This window comes from Aspergillus foveolatus, assembly GCF_047715535.1.
Source record: "Aspergillus foveolatus strain CBS 279.81 unplaced genomic scaffold BDW70scaffold_89, whole genome shotgun sequence".
NCBI classification, from domain to species: domain Eukaryota; kingdom Fungi; phylum Ascomycota; class Eurotiomycetes; order Eurotiales; family Aspergillaceae; genus Aspergillus; species Aspergillus foveolatus.
Window position 1 is genome coordinate 57,314 of NW_027396153.1, and position 17,326 is coordinate 74,639.

Sequence of the window (17,326 nt, forward strand, 5' to 3'; positions counted from 1 at the left end):
GACGTTTTCAACATCAGTCTGGCAAGAGGGGAGGATTAGATGGTAAAATGAGGGGAAGAAGCAGCCCATGTGACGTTATCCAGTTACGGTTACATTACCCCTTGTACCAGGTCCGGCTCGCATAAAAACGATCTAGATCCATTGGTATAATGTAACAATCTGTATCGGTGCTGCCTGGACAGGCAAGGCACGACGCATAGGTCAATCCATATTAGCATACCAATCGTGGTATTCTACAGGCGCAGCAACTGCTCAAACAATCTATCTGCAAGGTCATTGTCGGGCGTGAGGAAGCATCGCTCGTATTCGTGTTGGTAGCAGTAAGTGGTCTAAGCTGAAGCTCCATCGGGATACGTACCTATCTGTCTCTCCGCCTCAATCCCCGACTTCTTAGAATTTCTGACAACTCCTGCCTTTTTGTTTCTTCACCTTTAGTTTTTTGTCTCTCGACAAACTTTACTTGTGGTTGCTGCTGATCTGTGTAGGTTGCGGGGAGGCCATGCTGCTGGCTCTGATCCCAGCCATAGCTATCATCTTCTCCTTACTCTCGCAGTCAACGTCAGGGTCAACACCAGCGTGAGTTTACGCTTTACCATGCAATCACAGCCCGCATGATTTCTCTCGGCGAAATTAATTCTATGCGTCTACCGCGCAGTTATCAAACTTAATCTTTTGCTCTTGCTGGACCGCTCCCTCGCTATGGACATGGATATCCCCGCCCTCCCTGACCCTCCCGAGCCCGCGCCAACAGATGCTCCGCCCTTAAATAAATCGATCCGCTCAAAGACAATTCCGGTCGACTTGGAGACTGTTGGAAGCTCTGGTCGGAGCAATGGTCGGTCCTCCATTGATTCCACGTCCGACAGGCAAGCGGGGGAGGCAGAATCATCTAAATCGGGATCTAGCGGTCTGTCGAAGCTCCTCGCATCGAGAAAGAAACGTAAGAAGAAGAAGGATGACTTGAGACTGGTCGATGAAGTTCCGGCCACGCTGGAATCGGAGACCAATGATGGGGGTTTGTCCAGTTACTCTAACAATCCGCACGCGAGAGCGTCTAGCGCCTCGTTGCTTCCCCCGGAAGGTAATGGTCCCCAAGACGATTCCTCGAATCTCTTAACCGACGACTCTGAGCCCGACCGGTAAGTCTGCCGCTCAGATCCTCAGATTGATTCAGGATACTCACGCTCAATGCGGCCTTCAGAACCCCTCCCCTGACCTCGCATGATTCGCATTCTGGTTTCTATACGGCTTCTTCACCTCTGATCAAAACAGCCTCGGCTGACGCTAATGATACAGACGGTGCACATGGCGATGCGGAGTCGGCCATCAGCGGTTCAACCTCAGATCTTCGCAGCTCGAATCTTGACACGGAACCAGTGCGCCCGGCTAGCCAGCCAGCAGGCTCAAATCTGAGTGTGCCTACGGACCGTAATCACAAGAAGAAAAGCGTGTCAAAGACTCAGCGCTTAAAGAATGCGTTCAGCTCCGACAAGAAAATCGTCCACCGTGACCGAGCCGAATCAACGTCGGGTGAGAGTTCGTGGAGCGCGAGCCGACGAAGCAGTTTGTCCTCGAAGATGGCCCCGAGTAACATAGCTGAGGCGCCCCCGCCGATTCCTTCAATTCCAAAACCAATACGTACGGATCTCATGGAGGGGACATTTCGATCTTCGCCGGAGCGTCCCCGTCTACAAACACCTCCTCACAGTGCCATCCCATTCCCTTCTACTACAGTGACGCCGCCCACCCCTCACCTTGAACATGCACCTCTTGTTGGAAACTCCGGTATCACAGAGTCTCCGTCCTCCATCACATCCCGCGATTTACCGCCCGGCGTTGTTGTGAGTCCTTCGGGAAACATGATCTCTCATCGGCGCGTTAGGTCTACTTCTTCTGTAAATCCGAAGCCGAGCAAGCTATCAAATTCGATAGCCGCTAGCCCGACAATTGAAGAAGGAAAGCTCGGGACTCCCCAAACTGGGTTCTTTTCCTCCGTGTTTTCGGCAGCACAGACTGCCGCCTCTACCCTGACAAACACTCTCAATGCACAAAAGGCCCGTAATCCAACCATACCGGAGGTCAATGACTCCGAAACACAGCCGTCAAACGAGACTGCGCGAGAATCTGATGAAATCAACAAAGCTCCACCGGAGGAAAAGAAGCCCATGGCTATTGACACTCTAGGGTCTGGTGATCTCAATTTCAGCCATTTGGATCTCGATATACCCCCCGGTGGATCCATCTCAACCCCAGACGGTGTCGTTATTACGAAGCCCGACCTAGGACCAGAAACGCGCAGAAGCCCCGCCGTTTCCCAGCGAGATGATGCTGCTGCAAAGCTTGAGGATATGCGGGTTGCACGCGCAGTCACTATGGCTTACGAAAAGGCGGATAACGCGTTGGCGGACGACGGGTCTGATGTCCAGGCTAGCTCAATGAAAGAGCCTACAGGCGCCCAGACTCCCTCAGGTGCCAGCGCATTCGAGGGGGAAGTTGGCACGAGACCTTTCCGAAGCAGTAGTGTACGGAGTCGGCTAGCTCGGCGACGCCACAGAGGCTCATCTGGTGCAACCTCGTCAACAATTGGTGCGATTGGCGCTGGCGCCCTTGCACTTGGGGTTCCAGGCGCTAATGCTAGTCTACCCCGACTGACTGGATTTGCCGTCGCAAGCAAAAAACGCAACAGAGACTTTCACCAGCTTTTCCGCAGTGTCCCAGAAGACGATTACCTTATTGAAGATTATAGCTGTGCTTTGCAACGCGAGATCATCTTAGCCGGACGCATTTACATTTCTGAGGGCCATATTTGCTTTTCAAGCAATATCTTAGGATGGGTTACCACGCTTGTCATCAGCTTTGATGAGGTGGTTGCGATCGAGAAAGAATCCACAGCCATGGTATTCCCAAATGCAATTGCTATTCAGACATTGCATGCGCGGCACACATTCCGAAGTCTTCTAAGTCGTGAATCAACTTACGACTTGATGGTTAATATCTGGAAGATTAACCACCCGAGCCTAAAGAGTTCTGTAAACGGGACGAGAGTGACGGACTCTACAGGTGATAAGACCGAAAAGGCCGGAGAAAGCGATGATGAAAGCGAAGAGGAGGACGAGATCTATGACGAAGACGAAGACGAAGACAATGCTGAGAGCTACTTCGACGCCGGGGATGACAGTATCCACGAAAGTGATGAGTCGTTACCTACAAAGGGTCTGCCTCGACAAGCTTCTGGCACTATGCCAACCCTTCCATCAGGAACCGGGCCCAATGGGGTTTCCAAGGGCGTCAAAGGAGCTAACGGTGATGCCGATAATGACTTCCCTGGCCCTCCAACCCATCCCCCGTCTCAATATGATGGCCCCGAAGGCCAGTACGACAGAGTCATCAAGGATGAAACAATCCCTGCACCTTTGGGCAAGGTATACTCTTACGTTTTCGGTCCAGCCTCCGTGTCTTTTGTTCCCAAGTTCCTCGTTGAGAACCAAAAGTCCGGTGAACTTGAGTTCAACTGTGATAAAACCGGGCTCACAAATGAGAATCGGACTCGGAAATACTCCTATATCAAACCTCTAAACGGCTCCATTGGACCAAAGCAAACCAAGTGCATTAGCACTGAGCAGCTGGATTTTCTGGATCTTGAGAAAGCAGTTTTGGTGACCCTTAGTACCCAGACACCTGACGTACCAAGCGGCAACGTGTTCACAACTAAAACAAAATACCTCTTTACGTGGGCGGCAAATAATCAAACCCGGTTCCTCATGACCTGCACGATTGAGTGGTCAGGAAAGAGTTGGCTGAAAGGTGAGTTGCGGCCGTGGACTGCTGAGCTACGTACTATACTAATCTAATTAGGCCCCATCGAGAAAGGTGCCATTGACGGTCAAGGCACGTTCGGTACTGATCTAATCGCCGCCCTGAAAACCGCGGTTGCTCCTCGCGGTCGTGCAGCAGGAAAGAGTGGTGCTAAAGGCAAGGGACGACGCAAGAAGGGTGATGGCCTGAGCGAGGAGGCCGCTGCGGCTGACGCCAAGTTAATGTCCGATGCAAGCGCCAAGAAGGCTGAATCATGGGGCTTCTTTGAGCCGCTCCGCGGTCTGCTCGGCCCCGTTACTGGCATAATCGAGCCGCTGTGGAATGGCAACGTGGCTGTCCTTGTTATTGGCTTCTTGCTCTTCTTGCTCTTCTTCCGTCAGCCCTCCCACCAACCTATTTTGTCCCCAGGTATGGGATATGCAGGTTATTCCGTACCCCAGCGCCTGGCCGCCTACGAGGAAATGTGGCACAGAGAAGAAAGTGAGCTTTGGCACTGGCTGGAAGACAGGGTAGGATTAGATGGGATTGCAGTTCCAACAGTGAACGGCCAGTCCGAGAGCCGCAGACCTAGTCGCCGGTCCCGAGGTGAGCGTGAGCTGAAAGCCTCCCTAAGCGAAGAGACGCTATCAGACCAAGAGATGGACCACGCCATTCGCAGCACGCGGGAGAGACTGGATACGCTTGAGCGGATATTGCATAACCGAAGGTCGCAATCCACCGAGAGCACCGAGTCTTCCCGCGAGGAGCTCTAGCCTGCCCTCATGCTTAGAGGCCATCTTTTTCACCACATACAGTCAAAGGGCATGAACTGCATGCCACGTCGCTCTCTCAACTTTTCAATCTCCTTTATTGTGTCTTGTCAGTCCGTCCGATGGAACTGATCATCCAATCGTTTTTGTTTGTTCTGTCTTTTGTCCAACAGCGATCTGTGACTATGCACCAATGTTGAGCGAGATACTTTCCTTATTTACTTCTAACAAGTGTCCTATGACATACTTGCTGTTCACCATCTGTTGTTATCCTATGTTTTCAGGATTGCGGAGTTCCTATTCATCTTATATAACCAGGGCTTCATGTATATATGTACTCTGCAAATACGGAAGACGGAAGTCAATCGGCCTCTCTGGATTCTCGCACGCCTCGTAAACGAGAGCTGCCCGAATAGACCTAGTTTTCCTTCCGACTACGTGACTGTTGATTCTCTTATCCATCTTATATTCTTAAGGGCGAAGCAAGTCTCCTCCCTCTCATTAACCGTGGTCAATTGTCCTCTCCAGCAAAAATATTACTCTAGTCCAAACAAGATCATCGGCTAATCTTTAACTTCTCTTAGGGAATAGCGAAGACATGTCTTTGCGCGTGAGGCAGCACACCGCGAACACCTCGCTCGCCTACCTACTGCGCGCCCATTCCCCAACAGTACCATCTAATCTGCACCAAGCCATAATTCGCAGAGGCAGAGGGTGCGAGGACGTGCTGAGCATCGTCTTCCATGACCCAAGCCAGCACAGAGCACTTCTATTATGCCCTTAGCTTTTTTCTGTAAGGGCTCCAGCTTCCGGGAGAACTTCACGCTGGGTGATCCTGTATGTCGAGCTAGCAGACTGAAGTCGTGAGGTGCCCAGGCACGGTTTCTGGGGCTGAGCATTCGGTTGGAGGATGTTGATGAGTTGATGGTCACTGTAGGGATGATGTCGGAAAGGTGAAAGGTGCGGGAAAAGAGAAGAAAACATAGTTTACCAGGTATAGAGGGACTCCGGGGTAGGAGATGGAACCCGCCCAGCCCAACACAAACGTTACCACCAGCGAGAGAACTCCCCCGAAAAATCCACAGGTCTGAAGCGCCACATTGTCGAGATGATAAATGTCAAGAATCAGTGACAAGAATTCCTTTCGAAAGCGCAGAGGCGCAGAACACAGTTCACAGTGGGGATATGCAGCGTTTGAAGCAGAAGATTGCGCGTCCCCCGAAGGCGTCGTTGAGTATCCCACTTGAGTGGCGTAATTTTTAGTCCAAGGTAGGCAGCGACAAGCCAGGAGATCAGGGCTAGGAGGCGGAATTTCAAGCGATTGTAGACAACAGAATCGTGGTGATAGCTTTGTCGGCTGCCGCAAGGGAGTATTTGAGTTAGAGTGATTGTTTTAAGGTATGGGTAGGCGGGTTCCTCGAGTGGTCATTGTGAGGTGATGATAGAATGGGCTTGGTACGGATGCAGAGAGGGATTGGCGTATGCTTGGCCTTGGGGATTATGGACACAATCCATGAACCTTGTACGGACTGGACTGCCTTGTCTGGGGATACGCAAAAGTTGTATGCAGTTAGATGCAGTGAAAGACAATGAGAATATGAGATCACTCTTAGAAGAGCTTTGTAGCCCAGACTTCTGACCGAAAACCACGGAACGGCTGCTTACAATTCAGTATTGGAATTAGTTAGGGAGTCAGAATGGTATTTTCTTCTTCTTGGACTAACCTAAGAACAGGGTTTTGAAGCACTGCTGTCCACTCACGTTGCACCAGTCGTTATTTTGCAGTAACTTCGACTTCTGACGCACACAGCCGGCAGTGGACTGATGGTCCACTCGTTTGGCGGATTGCTGTCCTCCGTTCTTTAAATTAGCAGGACATTCGGTAATTCGCATTTCGAGTCAAGCCATTCTCATATTTATTCGATGATTGCGCTGAAAAGTCAATGGGCTCATCAACGCCGCGCCTTCTTCCTATCCGGTTCCGGTTCTTCATCATCACTGATATCCCGATAAATTGGCTTCGGCTGCGTCTCCTTCCACGCCTTTGTAAAGATCGGATCCTTCTCGGCTTTTTCAGCGTATTTCAGTAACGCTTCACGAGGGTCCTCATCACGCATAGAACTAAGCGGGATATTCTCCCTGATATGTCTCTCGTCCGGTTGCGACTTCGCAAACGGTGTTTGTGCGGGTAAGTGAGGCCGACGGGGATCTCTTGAACGGCCCGAAGCCGTCAAGCCGATGGTAGGGTGCCGTGCGGACCAAGTAGCGGAGCTGTAGTGCGGCACGCCGTTCGATCCGACCACCACCGAGTCTCCAGAGATACCTTGCGAAAGGTTCATAGTTAAGCTTGGGTCATCATCAATGTGGCGGCGTTTAGGCGCCTTGGACATGACTAGGGCAGCGCCCTTGGTTGACATATTCGGGTTATAAAGCACGTGAGTTTCCGCGTTTGCGGACCCGGTGAGGATCTGGTTGAGCTTCTCGTGCCATTGGACTGTGATCAAGGGGGACCCTGGCGTGACTGGCGTGACCAATTCAGGCTTCAGTGTCGCTGGGTTCAGAATGTGTAAATGTCCAGTCTCTGAGCCTGTTACGACGTTTGCCGAGGTAGGTGAGAAGATGATGTTTGAGGTCGGATAACGTGAAGAGCTGGACGGATGCGCGACGGTCGTGATCGGTTGCTTGAACTTCCTCGTATCCCATAGCTTAATTGTGTTGTCCCCGCCCTTGGTAATGACAAGCCTGCCATCTGCACTGACATCGATCCCACTGGTCCATGTATCCCGCGCATGAGCATCCCTTATCTCAGCGCTAGGCCGTGTATAGGGCCCGTTCCCACTCCACATCATCAGACTGCCATCGAGAGCAGCAGCAACGAGGACGTCTGCGCCACCTTGTTTCGGAGAGCCCCAAGCAAGTGCAGTCATCTTGCTCCGACCGGCGGATCCAGCAACCCTCGACTTGTGCACAATAACCTCCTTCTGTGATCTGCCGATATTTGCATCCCATATTCGAACCGTACTATCCGTTCCCGCGGTCGCGCACAGGTTTTCATCAGTTGGAGACCATACGCCGCTCGTCACTTCTGAAATATGCCCCTTTGTGTTGTGCATATCTCTCAAGTACATATCACCCTTCACAAACTCGGTGACTGTTTCACCGTCACGATCAAGTATCCGCGGTTGCGGTGTGGCGGAGACAACTAAAACGTATGCTGGAGTGATGGGGTTGAACGCCGCGTAATGTACCGCATGTGCATCCTGCGCCGCCGATGTCTTTTTCGCCGACGGGTCGACGGACTTGAAGGCGCGTATCGTTGAGGGTGTCATCGAGGCAAAATCATGAAGCTTTATCGTACAGTCAGTGGAGCCGGTGATTAATCGCGATCCCGATAAGTCAACGGTGATGGTGGTCACTGCGCGCTCATGTGTTTTCATCACAAGCTCGTGGGAGACTGGAAACTCGTCCTCCTCGTCCTCCTCGTCGGAGTCATCATCCGAATCGTCTGAATCCTCCTTGAACTTGTCGCTGGGCCCCGCAGGCCCGATATCATCGCCCTCGCTGTCAGATTTTGCGTCGTAATCGCCAGTGGCGTCACTAAGCTTTGTCTTCTCATTGCTGGTGTCTGGCTTAACAGCGCGTTTGGTTTGATCAATCTGAGCATTGACATCAGGTCTCTTCTCCTGTTTCCCGAAGCTCGTCGGGAAGAACCTTTTAAAGGCCTCCTCGTCGAAACCTTCCATTCTGTTGAGCAATAGCTGTGCTGTTTCTTGAGGTTAATTGTCGCAGATAAATTTGGAGCTTTATCGGGGGCAAGCAGGGCTCTGTCTGTTTGCACTGTTTGACTCTCCCGGCGAGCCATATCTTATCTGCATGATTGTGCATGACTGAGTGGACAGAGTTGAACTTTTGGGATAGATTACATTTACAGCATCTATTGTGTCACCTTTGTAGTGTGTTTGGGTAGACATTCAATATAATAAATCAGGTATAAGGCTTGTATGCCAAGCCTCAATTGAACAGCGTCCAATATCTGTCACCATACAACTTCTACAGAACTAGGGCTAGATTAATAATTATACTTACACTGAAGGAGCATTTATGAACAGCGGAGGCTACGGGTCTCAGCATGTATTCCGCTATGCTAGAAACCCGGTTCGCAATATGTCGGTTTTTTATGCCCAAACAGGGCCGTGTTGGCTAGCTGTACAGATGCTTTTACCTGTCACTGGTGCAGCCATTATAAAATGGTTTACTAGGATGAAGATACACAATGCGATGGTAAATCAAGTTGTTAGCTTAGAATACACAAGTTCTATGGTACGGCCGGCAGGATAGCGCAACGCCGATAGCCATGTGCATCTACAAGTACAAGCCCTCTACAGGACCGCCATCCTGCTTCGTCTTCATGATACGCTCGCGAGCGGCACGGAAGTCGTCCATCTGCACCCTCATACGGCGCTCTCTCAGAGCCATCAAACCAGCTTCCGTGCAAATGGCGCGGATATCAGCACCAGACAGGTCATCCTTCTGGTTAATGAACTCGTCAAGGTCGACATCGTCTCCGAGGGACATCTTCGAGGTATGGAGAGTGAAGATCTTCTTCTTGGTGTTTTCTGTTTTACGTCAGCATCACCGCTATATTGGAACTAAAGGTAATACTCACGATCTGGGTTCTCAAACAGAATCTTTCGGTCAATACGGCCAGGACGAATCAAAGCAGGGTCGAGGGTCTCGATCTTGTTTGTAGCCATAATCACCTTGACGTCTCCCCGGTCGTCGAATCCATCTAACTGGTTGAGAAGCTCAAGCATCGTTCGCTGAATTTCTCTTTCGCCGCCAGAAGTTGAGTCATAACGCTTCGTACCGATAGCATCAATTTCATCAATGAAGACAATGGACGGTGCATGTTCGGCCGCTACCTGGAAGATCTGTCGCACCAAACGGGGACCGTCTCCAAGGTACTTCTGAATCAACTCACTTCCAACAATTCGCAAGAATGTCGCACTGGTCTGGTTGGCAACAGCCTTGGCAAGCAGTGTCTTTCCAGTTCCGGGAGCTCCGTAGAGAATGACACCCTTGGGCGGTTTAATACCCATCTCCTCGTACAGCTCGGGATGAAGCAGCGGCAGTTCGACAGACTCTCGGACCTCTTGAATTTGCGATTCAAGACCACCAATATCGGCATATGACTCGGTTGGCGCCTTGTCGAGTTTCATCACCGAAACCAGCGGATCCGACTCTTCCGTCAGCACACCAACAACCGAGACTGTCTTGTGATGCAGAAGGATGCTAGCTCCAGGCTCCAGGAGGTCCTTGTCGACAAAAGACATGATAGACACGTAGTACTCTGGGCCGGTAGCGCTCGAAACAATGGCGTGGTCATCGTCAATCAACTCCTCCAGGTTACCGACACCCATCGGGCTTCCCCTCATGTCATCTACCCGGCTACGCTCATCCGCGTTTCTGTCGGTAATATCAACGTCTCCTCGGTTGGCGGAGTCGGAAGCAGACGCTTTGGCTTTTCGCAGTCGCTCCATGTTTTCCACGTACTCTTCCTCCAGGAGAAGGTGGTCGTGGACACGCTGCATTCGCAGATATCGTAATTTACATCGTGACGTTGGGAAGATATCTGGGAGTTTGGATGCAGTGCTGGGGCCGGCGGCCTTGCGCTTCTTACGACCGATACGAGTGGTCGGAGGTGGTGGCGGCTCGTACTTAGGCTTGTCCTTCTAGAGACGAGGGTTAAAAGCCATCACAGAGCCATCGCAGAAAAGCCTCACCTTCTTATCCTTATCGTCTTTGCCGTCGTGGCCGCCGCCGATGTTGGACTGCTGGTTACCCTGTTTTCAGGCTCGTCAGATCGGAGCTACGCGGTGAGATAAATGCAATGAAGACTAACCATAGTCCCAAGGTGAACAACGAAACTGAATTAGAGAGTTTCTCTAGGGAATAATGTGACAGAACAGGATGGGTTGATGGAGAGAAAAGATGGAGAAGGGAAGAGGGATGACCAAGAGGAGCTTGGATAGTAGCTGGGCGTCGGCTTGAGCTGTTGCTGTTGTCGCCTTCGTCAAGCCTTGGCATTGATTATGTCACGGAAAGCACGTGATCGAAACGTCCTACAAATGTCCTGACCAGTACTTAGTATTCCACAGTATCTATTACCAAGTAAATGGCAAAATGCAGTGAGGGCAGCTGCAGTGATGTGAGGCAAGCCTGACAATGAGGCGATTATTTCAATAGAGGGTGGATAATGAACGCTGTTGGCTGAGGCAGCACCGAGTCAGCGGCTTAGAATATACAGCCATCCTATCAAATAGTCCGCCGTTGAGTCAATGGTGCAGTGCGTGCAGCAGCGCGGAACAGAAAGGTATAAAGCTTCGGTGACCAGCTGGCGACCAGATTATTTTGCGGAACTTCATCCCGCTCTTCTTCCTTGTTTCGCAGGCTCGCAACATTTCTACCTGATCGACTCTTCTAGACAAGCTGATAGCTCTGAGATCTTACTGGCCTGCACTTGGTCCGTCATTGTCCACCGGCCCCTCAATTTCCCCTCCGCCTGCGTGAGGCTCTTTCGCAACCCAATCTTGTAAGCGCTTCCAGTGAAATCGTCATCCTCTGTGACTCTTTCATAATAAGGTGCTTCGTGGACCATCGCCTTGCCTCCTCTCCCGCAACTGCGACGTTACCCCAGGTTCTCCCGCCTCTACCGAAGCTGACCAGAGACTTAGGCTACCAGCTTAGCGTTTACTCTCTAGCTTCCTCATACCATGGCGTCCAACAGAATCCGCCGTATCGCAAAGGAGATCGCCGATATTCGGGCAGACACTCATTCTCAGATCACTGCAGAGCCGTTGGGAGACGATGACGATGTCACACACCTGCGCGGTTCTTTTCCAGGGCCGCCTGGCACCCCGTACGAAGGTGGCACTTACAAAGTCGACATCAAGATACCCACCGAGTATCCTTTCAGACCACCAGTGATGAAATTCATAACGAAGGTCTGGCATCCGAACGTTAGCAGTCAAACGGTTGGTCCGCCTTTCTTGAGTCTTTTATAGCTTCTTCTAACGACGGTGACCGGTGATTTTAGGGTGCCATCTGCCTCGATACTCTATCCTCCGCCTGGTCTCCCATCCTCACTATCAAAGCCGCCCTCCTCTCGTTGCAGTCTCTACTTAGTACGCCAGAACCCAAGGATCCCCAAGATGCTGAGGTCGCAACCATGCTTCTACGGAATCCCAAAGAGTTCGACCGCGTCGCACGGGAATGGGCTGTACAGCATGCGGGGGCCCCGAGGAGAGCTGCTGGAGAGGGCAGCGGTGGTGCGACGAGCGAGTCCTTGCGGGAGCTGGAGCGAAAGGAGAAAGAAGCCCGAGAGAAGGAGGATCTATCCAAGTACGTCTTCCATTGGTATACCGGCTTTCAAGGAATTACCGCTTACATCTTATTAGATACGATGGGTACAACAAGCAGCTGATTGATCGGTTTGTCCATATGGGCTTTGACGTGGACGCGGTCGTATCCGCCTTCAACTATTATGGTATAGACCGTAACGGCGGCGAGGACTACGAACTGGAGGAGGCTTACATGGGTGATGTGACGGCGCGACTCCTGGGCGAGCCGTAAGGTCTTCAGTGTCCGATGATTCGTTTACCATTACTGGACTTGATAATGAGCACGGTGCCTGGCGAATATATGATTTGTTTGTTTGCCTTTTATTGGGATCTCGGGACGTTTAACCACAGATTAAGTCGCAGTGACTGACTGCATATATCAATTTGCATATCGACGTATTTCATGGATACTCTCATTCTATCTATATCCTTACTATTTATAGCGGAAGAAATATTATCCTATTATTTTCCCTAGATTGTTACATGGATTTTTGTAGAGCTGGGCTGGTGGGTTTTACTAAATTGTCGATCCCTATCGATAAGCTAGGCCGGATGGATTTGATCAGCTCCGAACCTAGCTTGGACTCTGAAAACCTCTTGACTTCCTGGGACTGAAAGCATTGTGTCATGGATGATTGATACAGCCAGCAAGTATTGTAAGTGCATTCTCAGCCAGTCTTATTTCCAATTTTCTGACTTTAAAATCAGTCTGTTAACAGAGCCTGAACAAGCCCGATCTCCGTCACCATGATCGAGGACGACATCTACCGCACTTCGTCACAGTATCGTCTGTGGTCCTTCACCGAAGAGACTTTACGATCTGTGCGACAAAATACAAACAGATTGGCAAGCGACCGGGTACGGGTTGCGCTGCGACGAGCGCGCGAAGCTCGACAATCCGCCAACTCATCCGCTGCAGGCACTCCCAACCCGAATGCCAGCGATGCAGACAGCAAGACCAGCGAGGAGAAGGATATAGAGTGTTTGACACCGGAGGAGGAGCAGGACTTGGTGCGATATTACTGCGAGCAGATTATCCAGTTAGGGGAGAGCTACAAACCCCCATTGCCGACGATAGTGAGGGTATGAGTCTTCGCAAAACCCCGTTTCCCTTATCACTGGAATATAGTCCCTTTGCTAATGCGTTCATGCTGACCAGGCCACTGCAATCCAATACCTCCGCCGCTTTTACCTCACCAACTCGCCCATGACCTACCATCCCAAAACCATCATGCCATGCGCCCTCTTCATCGCAACTAAGACGGACAACTACTACATGTCCCTGCGCCATTTCGCCGACGGCGTCCCCGGCGACACAACAGCAGAGGACATCATCGCGCCGGAGTTCCTCGTTATGCAGAGCCTCCGCTTCACCTTCGACGTCCGGCACCCTTTCCGCGGCTTAGAAGGTGGCATCATGGAACTCAACGCCATCGCCCAGGGCCTCGGCCAGCCAGCACCGCACATTCCAACGCAAACAGCAGAAGACCTCCGCCGCGCCATCTCCTCTCTCCCACCATCCCCAGATAACCCATCCACCTCGTCATCTTCAATATCCGACCGCCTTGCCCGAGCGCACCACAACACCCGTGAGATCCTCAAGTCCGCCGCCCAAATGACAGACGCCTACTTCCTCTACACCCCGTCGCAAATCTGGCTCTCGGCGCTGTCGATAGCCGATCAACCCCTTGCGCAATTCTACCTCGACACGAAACTCCCAACGCCCAACGCCTCAGAAAATGGAAACGAACACCCCCTTGCCCACCTCCGCGTAAAGGTCCTCCAAACCCTTACCTCCTGCGCTACCCTCCTCCAATCCTACAAACCGCTCGCCTCAGACCCAGAGCAGAAGAAGGCCATGCGCCGGATCGGGAAGAAACTATATCACTGCCAGAATCCAGAGAAGGTAAACATCGCCGGGCAGAAGCGGGTTCCTGCTGCTGCGGCGGCGGCGGCGGCGTCTGCATCTGCGAATCCAAGCGAGACTGGGACGCCGGATAGTGAGATGGAGAGGCTGGCGAAGAAGCGGAAATTAGAGGCGGAGCAGCAGAAGACGAGAGATATTTTTGGGGGGGAGTTGGTTATGGAGAGGACGAAGGAGAGACAGGCGTAGTGTAGTTACTCTGTGCTCTGCCCGCATTGAGAAACTTTTTGTATAAGAATACTAAGGCAACTAAAAAGGAAAATGCTATTTGAATATGCATTTGGATCATGAAGAATGACGAATTTACTTCAGCTCTCTGTTGCGTTCTCAAGGTGTGCAGCATGCTTCCATATATTCAACCTAGTAGGACCTTTAGTAAGGTAAAAATTGAGCTCAGTAAAGCAGACTTATCTAGCCTTGGCGTTTCATTAGGATTAAGATCGCCGGACTTTGACACACCTGGAAAGCCTAACATCATGGCATTCTTTAAGCTTGCGTAAATCGACGGTTATCCACAAGTTACTACATCAGGCAAACTACATTAGGAAACTTATGCTTGAGCCGCAAAAGAATGCCAAGGCAAAGATATCAATTCAATCTCCAAGCCAAAGTCTAGATGATGGAGGAAGGAAGAAGGTATGAGAAGTAGCACAGGCCATCTAAAGTTAAGTAGAAAAAAGCACCCTATAGAAAATCGGAAAACAGATATCTCCAGAAGCACGAGACAGACGCAAACAACAAAAAAACCGGGACACAAACGTCCCCTATATCATTCATCCATCCACCCTCCCAGGACGGCTCATCACTCCCGGGGTAGAGACAGAGAATACACAACAAAAGAACTTTTCCTCTTTTCCCACGTTGTATCGTGATCTAGCATGCCAGTCGTTAAAGAGAAAAAAGGTAACGGGCCCGTTTAGACGGTACCCTCGGAAATCATCTTCTTGCGGAGGTGGTTCTTGTATTCACCAATGGTGCCGTCCCAGCGGCGGACAGTCTTGTGCTCGCAGACCATGATGTCCTTGGCAATCTTGTCGAGGAGTCGGAAATCGTGAGACACAACGACAACACCACCGCTGTAGGCGTTGATAGCATCGGCCAAACTGTCAATGGTGGGGATGTCAAGACCGTTGGTAGGCTCGTCGAGCAGGAGCATGTTGGGAGATTCGATGGCAAGCAGAGCAAAAACAATACGGCTCTTCTGACCTTCGGATAGAGTACCCATCAGAGCGGTCTGGGCCTCACCGGAGAGACCGTAGCGACCGAGCTGCTGACGCCAGTATTGGAAGTCCTGAGACTTCTCAGGGAACTTGTCACGGACGAACTCCAGGGCAGACTTGGTCAGATCGAGCTGCTCAGCGGAGTGCTGACTGTACATGCCGAGCTTCAAGTGGGTGTGACGGCTGACACGTCCACCGATAGGGGAGAGCTTGCCTGTCATGAGGCGCAGCAGGGTCGATTTACCAACACCGTTGGGACCGACAAGGGCAGTTCGGGAGTCCATGTCGACACCGAAGTCAAGGTGCTCGTAGAGAGTGTCATCCCAGCTACCGGAGTATGAGAAGGAAACGTCATCGAAAGACAGGACAGGAGGGGGAAGCTTCTCAACTTCGGCAAAGCGGAAGCTGAAGACACGGTCGGGAATGACGGGTTGGATGAAACCATCTGCCTCCATCTTGTCGAGGATCTTCTGACGAGACTTTGCCTGACGCACCAAGTTGGCATAGGTACCGGCGGAGGCAATAAACTTCTTGATGTGAGCGATTTCTTCCTGCTGCTTGTGGTAGGCCTTCATCTGGTTGGTCTCCTGTTCGGCACGGGTCTTGTGGTAAGAGTCGTAGTTACCACCGTAGTACAGGAGCTGCTTCATGCGCATGTCGATCATGTTAGTGCAGACACCGTTGAGGAAATCCATAGAGTGAGAGACCAGGACAAGGGTACGCTCCCACTTCTTCAGGTACTCTTCCAACCACACGCAGGCCTCGAGATCCAAGTGAGCGGTGGGGTCGTCCAGAAGAAGCAGAGAGGGCTTCACGAACAGGGCCTTGGCGAGGGCTACACGCATACGCCAACCACCAGACATGTCCTTGGTCTTCTTGTGAATAGTCGTCTTGTTGAAACCAAGACCAGTCAAGATCAGGGAAGCACGAGTGTGGAACGTGGAGGGGTCCATTTTGTCCATGCGCTAAAACACGTTAACGAGTCTTCAAGCATCAAAGAAAGGGGGGTAACATACGTCGTACAAATCCTCAAGAATAGGACTGTCAGGACCTTCCTTCTCCAGGATCTCCTCCGCCTGCTTCTCCATACGGTCAAGCTGGTTCTGAGCCTCAGTAACGACCCACTCAAGCGCACCGAGGTCGCTAGGAGGAGCACCCTCGTTCAGAAGGTAGATGTCGATGTGCTCGGGAATAGGAAACTCACGGGCATCGATGGCCTTAAGAAGAGTCGACTTTCCGCAACCGTTCTCACCGAGCAGACCGTAGCGACGACCGAAGTTGAGTTCGAGAGTAGAGTCCGTAATGAGAACCTTTCCGTGGAACACGAGGGACGCGGACGTGATCTTAGCATCCCGGGAGGACGGCATAGACGAGAGCACACCGGTAGTGACACGATCGGACAGACCGTGCTTGTCCATCTGTGCTGTGAGCTTCTCAACCTCCTTCATCTTGGCGTCGGTGGTGGCAGGCTGATCCTCAGCACCGGACTCGACGGGGGTGTCGTCCTTCGACTTGCTGGCCTTCTTGGCTTTAGCGTCGCCACGCTTCGCCAGGCGGGCGGCTTTGGATGCGGACACCATCTCGACTGTGTGTTTGGTATGCTGGTAGGGATGGGATGGACTCGATAGGGTAGTGAGAGGAGGGGAGTCTGACGTTGAAGAGTGAAGGAGGGAAAAAATGAGAGGGTGGATCAGAAATAAAAATAGCGGGGGGGCGAGCCTTCCTGTTGCTGAGGTGGGGGAGGTTCCTCAAAGCCCTTATCGATAGACGATAGAACACCTAACAGTGGGTCAAAAAAGTGATGGAAACGAGAAGAATGACTTCCCAGCAGCCAGAAGATGGGGCGATAGTAAAAGGAAGATAAAACGCCGCGGGAATTGAAGGGGAGGAGGAAGGCGAAGATCAGAGATTGCAGTGGTTGTGCTTGTGCTTTGAGCCTGAAAGACGCGGCCAAAATCTTTTGGCGGTGGGCCGCCAAGCGCAGCGTCCACTGGTTGAAGTACGTCATTCGCAGCCTGGTCGTGGTGGGTTGTGGTGGGACTAGCCACATCGGGAACTAAAAAATAACGTGACTAAACCAGGCGTGACTAATCGCCGCCATTCTATAACGTACCTGGCAAGCGAGTCGGCCATGCAAGCGAGTCGGCCACCATTGTATCCCATACTAATCCAGCATTTTCGGAGCTCCAATACCTCGGCCAAACCTCATATGATCAG

At 51.6% G+C, this 17,326-nt stretch overlaps 4 protein-coding genes across 4 annotated transcripts; 2 read left to right on the top strand and 2 right to left on the bottom strand.

Moving 5' to 3' along the window:
• Nucleotides 1-32: 32 nt before the first annotated feature.
• On the top strand, nucleotides 33-5,080 carry BDW70DRAFT_144220 (GRAM and VASt domain-containing protein). Its single transcript, XM_073738221.1, has 4 exons — nucleotides 33-320; nucleotides 486-1,139; nucleotides 1,202-3,804; nucleotides 3,856-5,080. The coding sequence occupies exons 2-4, from the start codon at nucleotides 700-702 to the stop codon at nucleotides 4,566-4,568; spliced, it is 3,756 nt and encodes a 1,251-aa protein (XP_073591724.1). The 5' UTR covers nucleotides 33-320; nucleotides 486-699; the 3' UTR covers nucleotides 4,569-5,080.
• A 1,437-nt stretch (nucleotides 5,081-6,517) lies between these two features.
• Nucleotides 6,518-11,340, bottom strand: BDW70DRAFT_153803 (26S protease regulatory subunit 4; the record flags this gene model as incomplete). The annotated part of the gene is made up of 5 exons (XM_073739718.1): nucleotides 6,518-8,309; nucleotides 8,932-9,181; nucleotides 9,232-10,297; nucleotides 10,349-10,408; nucleotides 11,338-11,340. The coding sequence occupies 5 exons, from the start codon at nucleotides 11,338-11,340 to the stop codon at nucleotides 6,518-6,520; spliced, it is 3,171 nt and encodes a 1,056-aa protein (XP_073591725.1).
• A 1,244-nt stretch (nucleotides 11,341-12,584) lies between these two features.
• On the top strand, nucleotides 12,585-14,118 carry BDW70DRAFT_120584 (TFIIH complex kinase subunit CCL1). The gene is made up of 3 exons (XM_073734755.1): nucleotides 12,585-12,621; nucleotides 12,674-13,048; nucleotides 13,125-14,118. Exons 2-3 carry the CDS (start codon nucleotides 12,713-12,715, stop codon nucleotides 14,076-14,078), a joined length of 1,290 nt encoding a protein of 429 aa, XP_073591726.1. The 5' UTR covers nucleotides 12,585-12,621; nucleotides 12,674-12,712; the 3' UTR covers nucleotides 14,079-14,118.
• A 343-nt stretch (nucleotides 14,119-14,461) lies between these two features.
• On the bottom strand, nucleotides 14,462-16,992 carry BDW70DRAFT_144227 (ATP-binding cassette family ATPase ARB1). Its single transcript, XM_073738222.1, has 2 exons — nucleotides 16,126-16,992; nucleotides 14,462-16,074 (listed from the first exon to the last, which is right to left on the bottom strand). Exons 1-2 carry the CDS (start codon nucleotides 16,687-16,689, stop codon nucleotides 14,806-14,808), a joined length of 1,833 nt encoding a protein of 610 aa, XP_073591727.1. The 5' UTR covers nucleotides 16,690-16,992; the 3' UTR covers nucleotides 14,462-14,805.
• Between the last annotated feature and the right edge of the window lie 334 nt (nucleotides 16,993-17,326).

Excerpts from the sequence above, each read along its gene's own strand:
- BDW70DRAFT_144227 (XM_073738222.1), bottom strand. The coding sequence starts at position 16,689 with ATGGTGTCCGCATCCAAAGCCGCCCGCCTGGCGAAGCGTGGCGACGCT. Across the intron at positions 16,075-16,125 it reads TTCTTGAGGATTTGTACGAC|CGCATGGACAAAATGGACCC; the intron begins GTATGTTACCCC and ends AACGTGTTTTAG.
- BDW70DRAFT_120584 (XM_073734755.1), top strand. The coding sequence starts at position 12,713 with ATGATCGAGGACGACATCTACCGCACTTCGTCACAGTATCGTCTGTGG. Across the intron at positions 13,049-13,124 it reads CATTGCCGACGATAGTGAGG|GCCACTGCAATCCAATACCT; the intron begins GTATGAGTCTTC and ends CATGCTGACCAG.
- BDW70DRAFT_144220 (XM_073738221.1), top strand. The coding sequence starts at position 700 with ATGGACATGGATATCCCCGCCCTCCCTGACCCTCCCGAGCCCGCGCCA. Across the intron at positions 1,140-1,201 it reads GACGACTCTGAGCCCGACCG|AACCCCTCCCCTGACCTCGC; the intron begins GTAAGTCTGCCG and ends TGCGGCCTTCAG. Across the intron at positions 3,805-3,855 it reads AGGAAAGAGTTGGCTGAAAG|GCCCCATCGAGAAAGGTGCC; the intron begins GTGAGTTGCGGC and ends TAATCTAATTAG.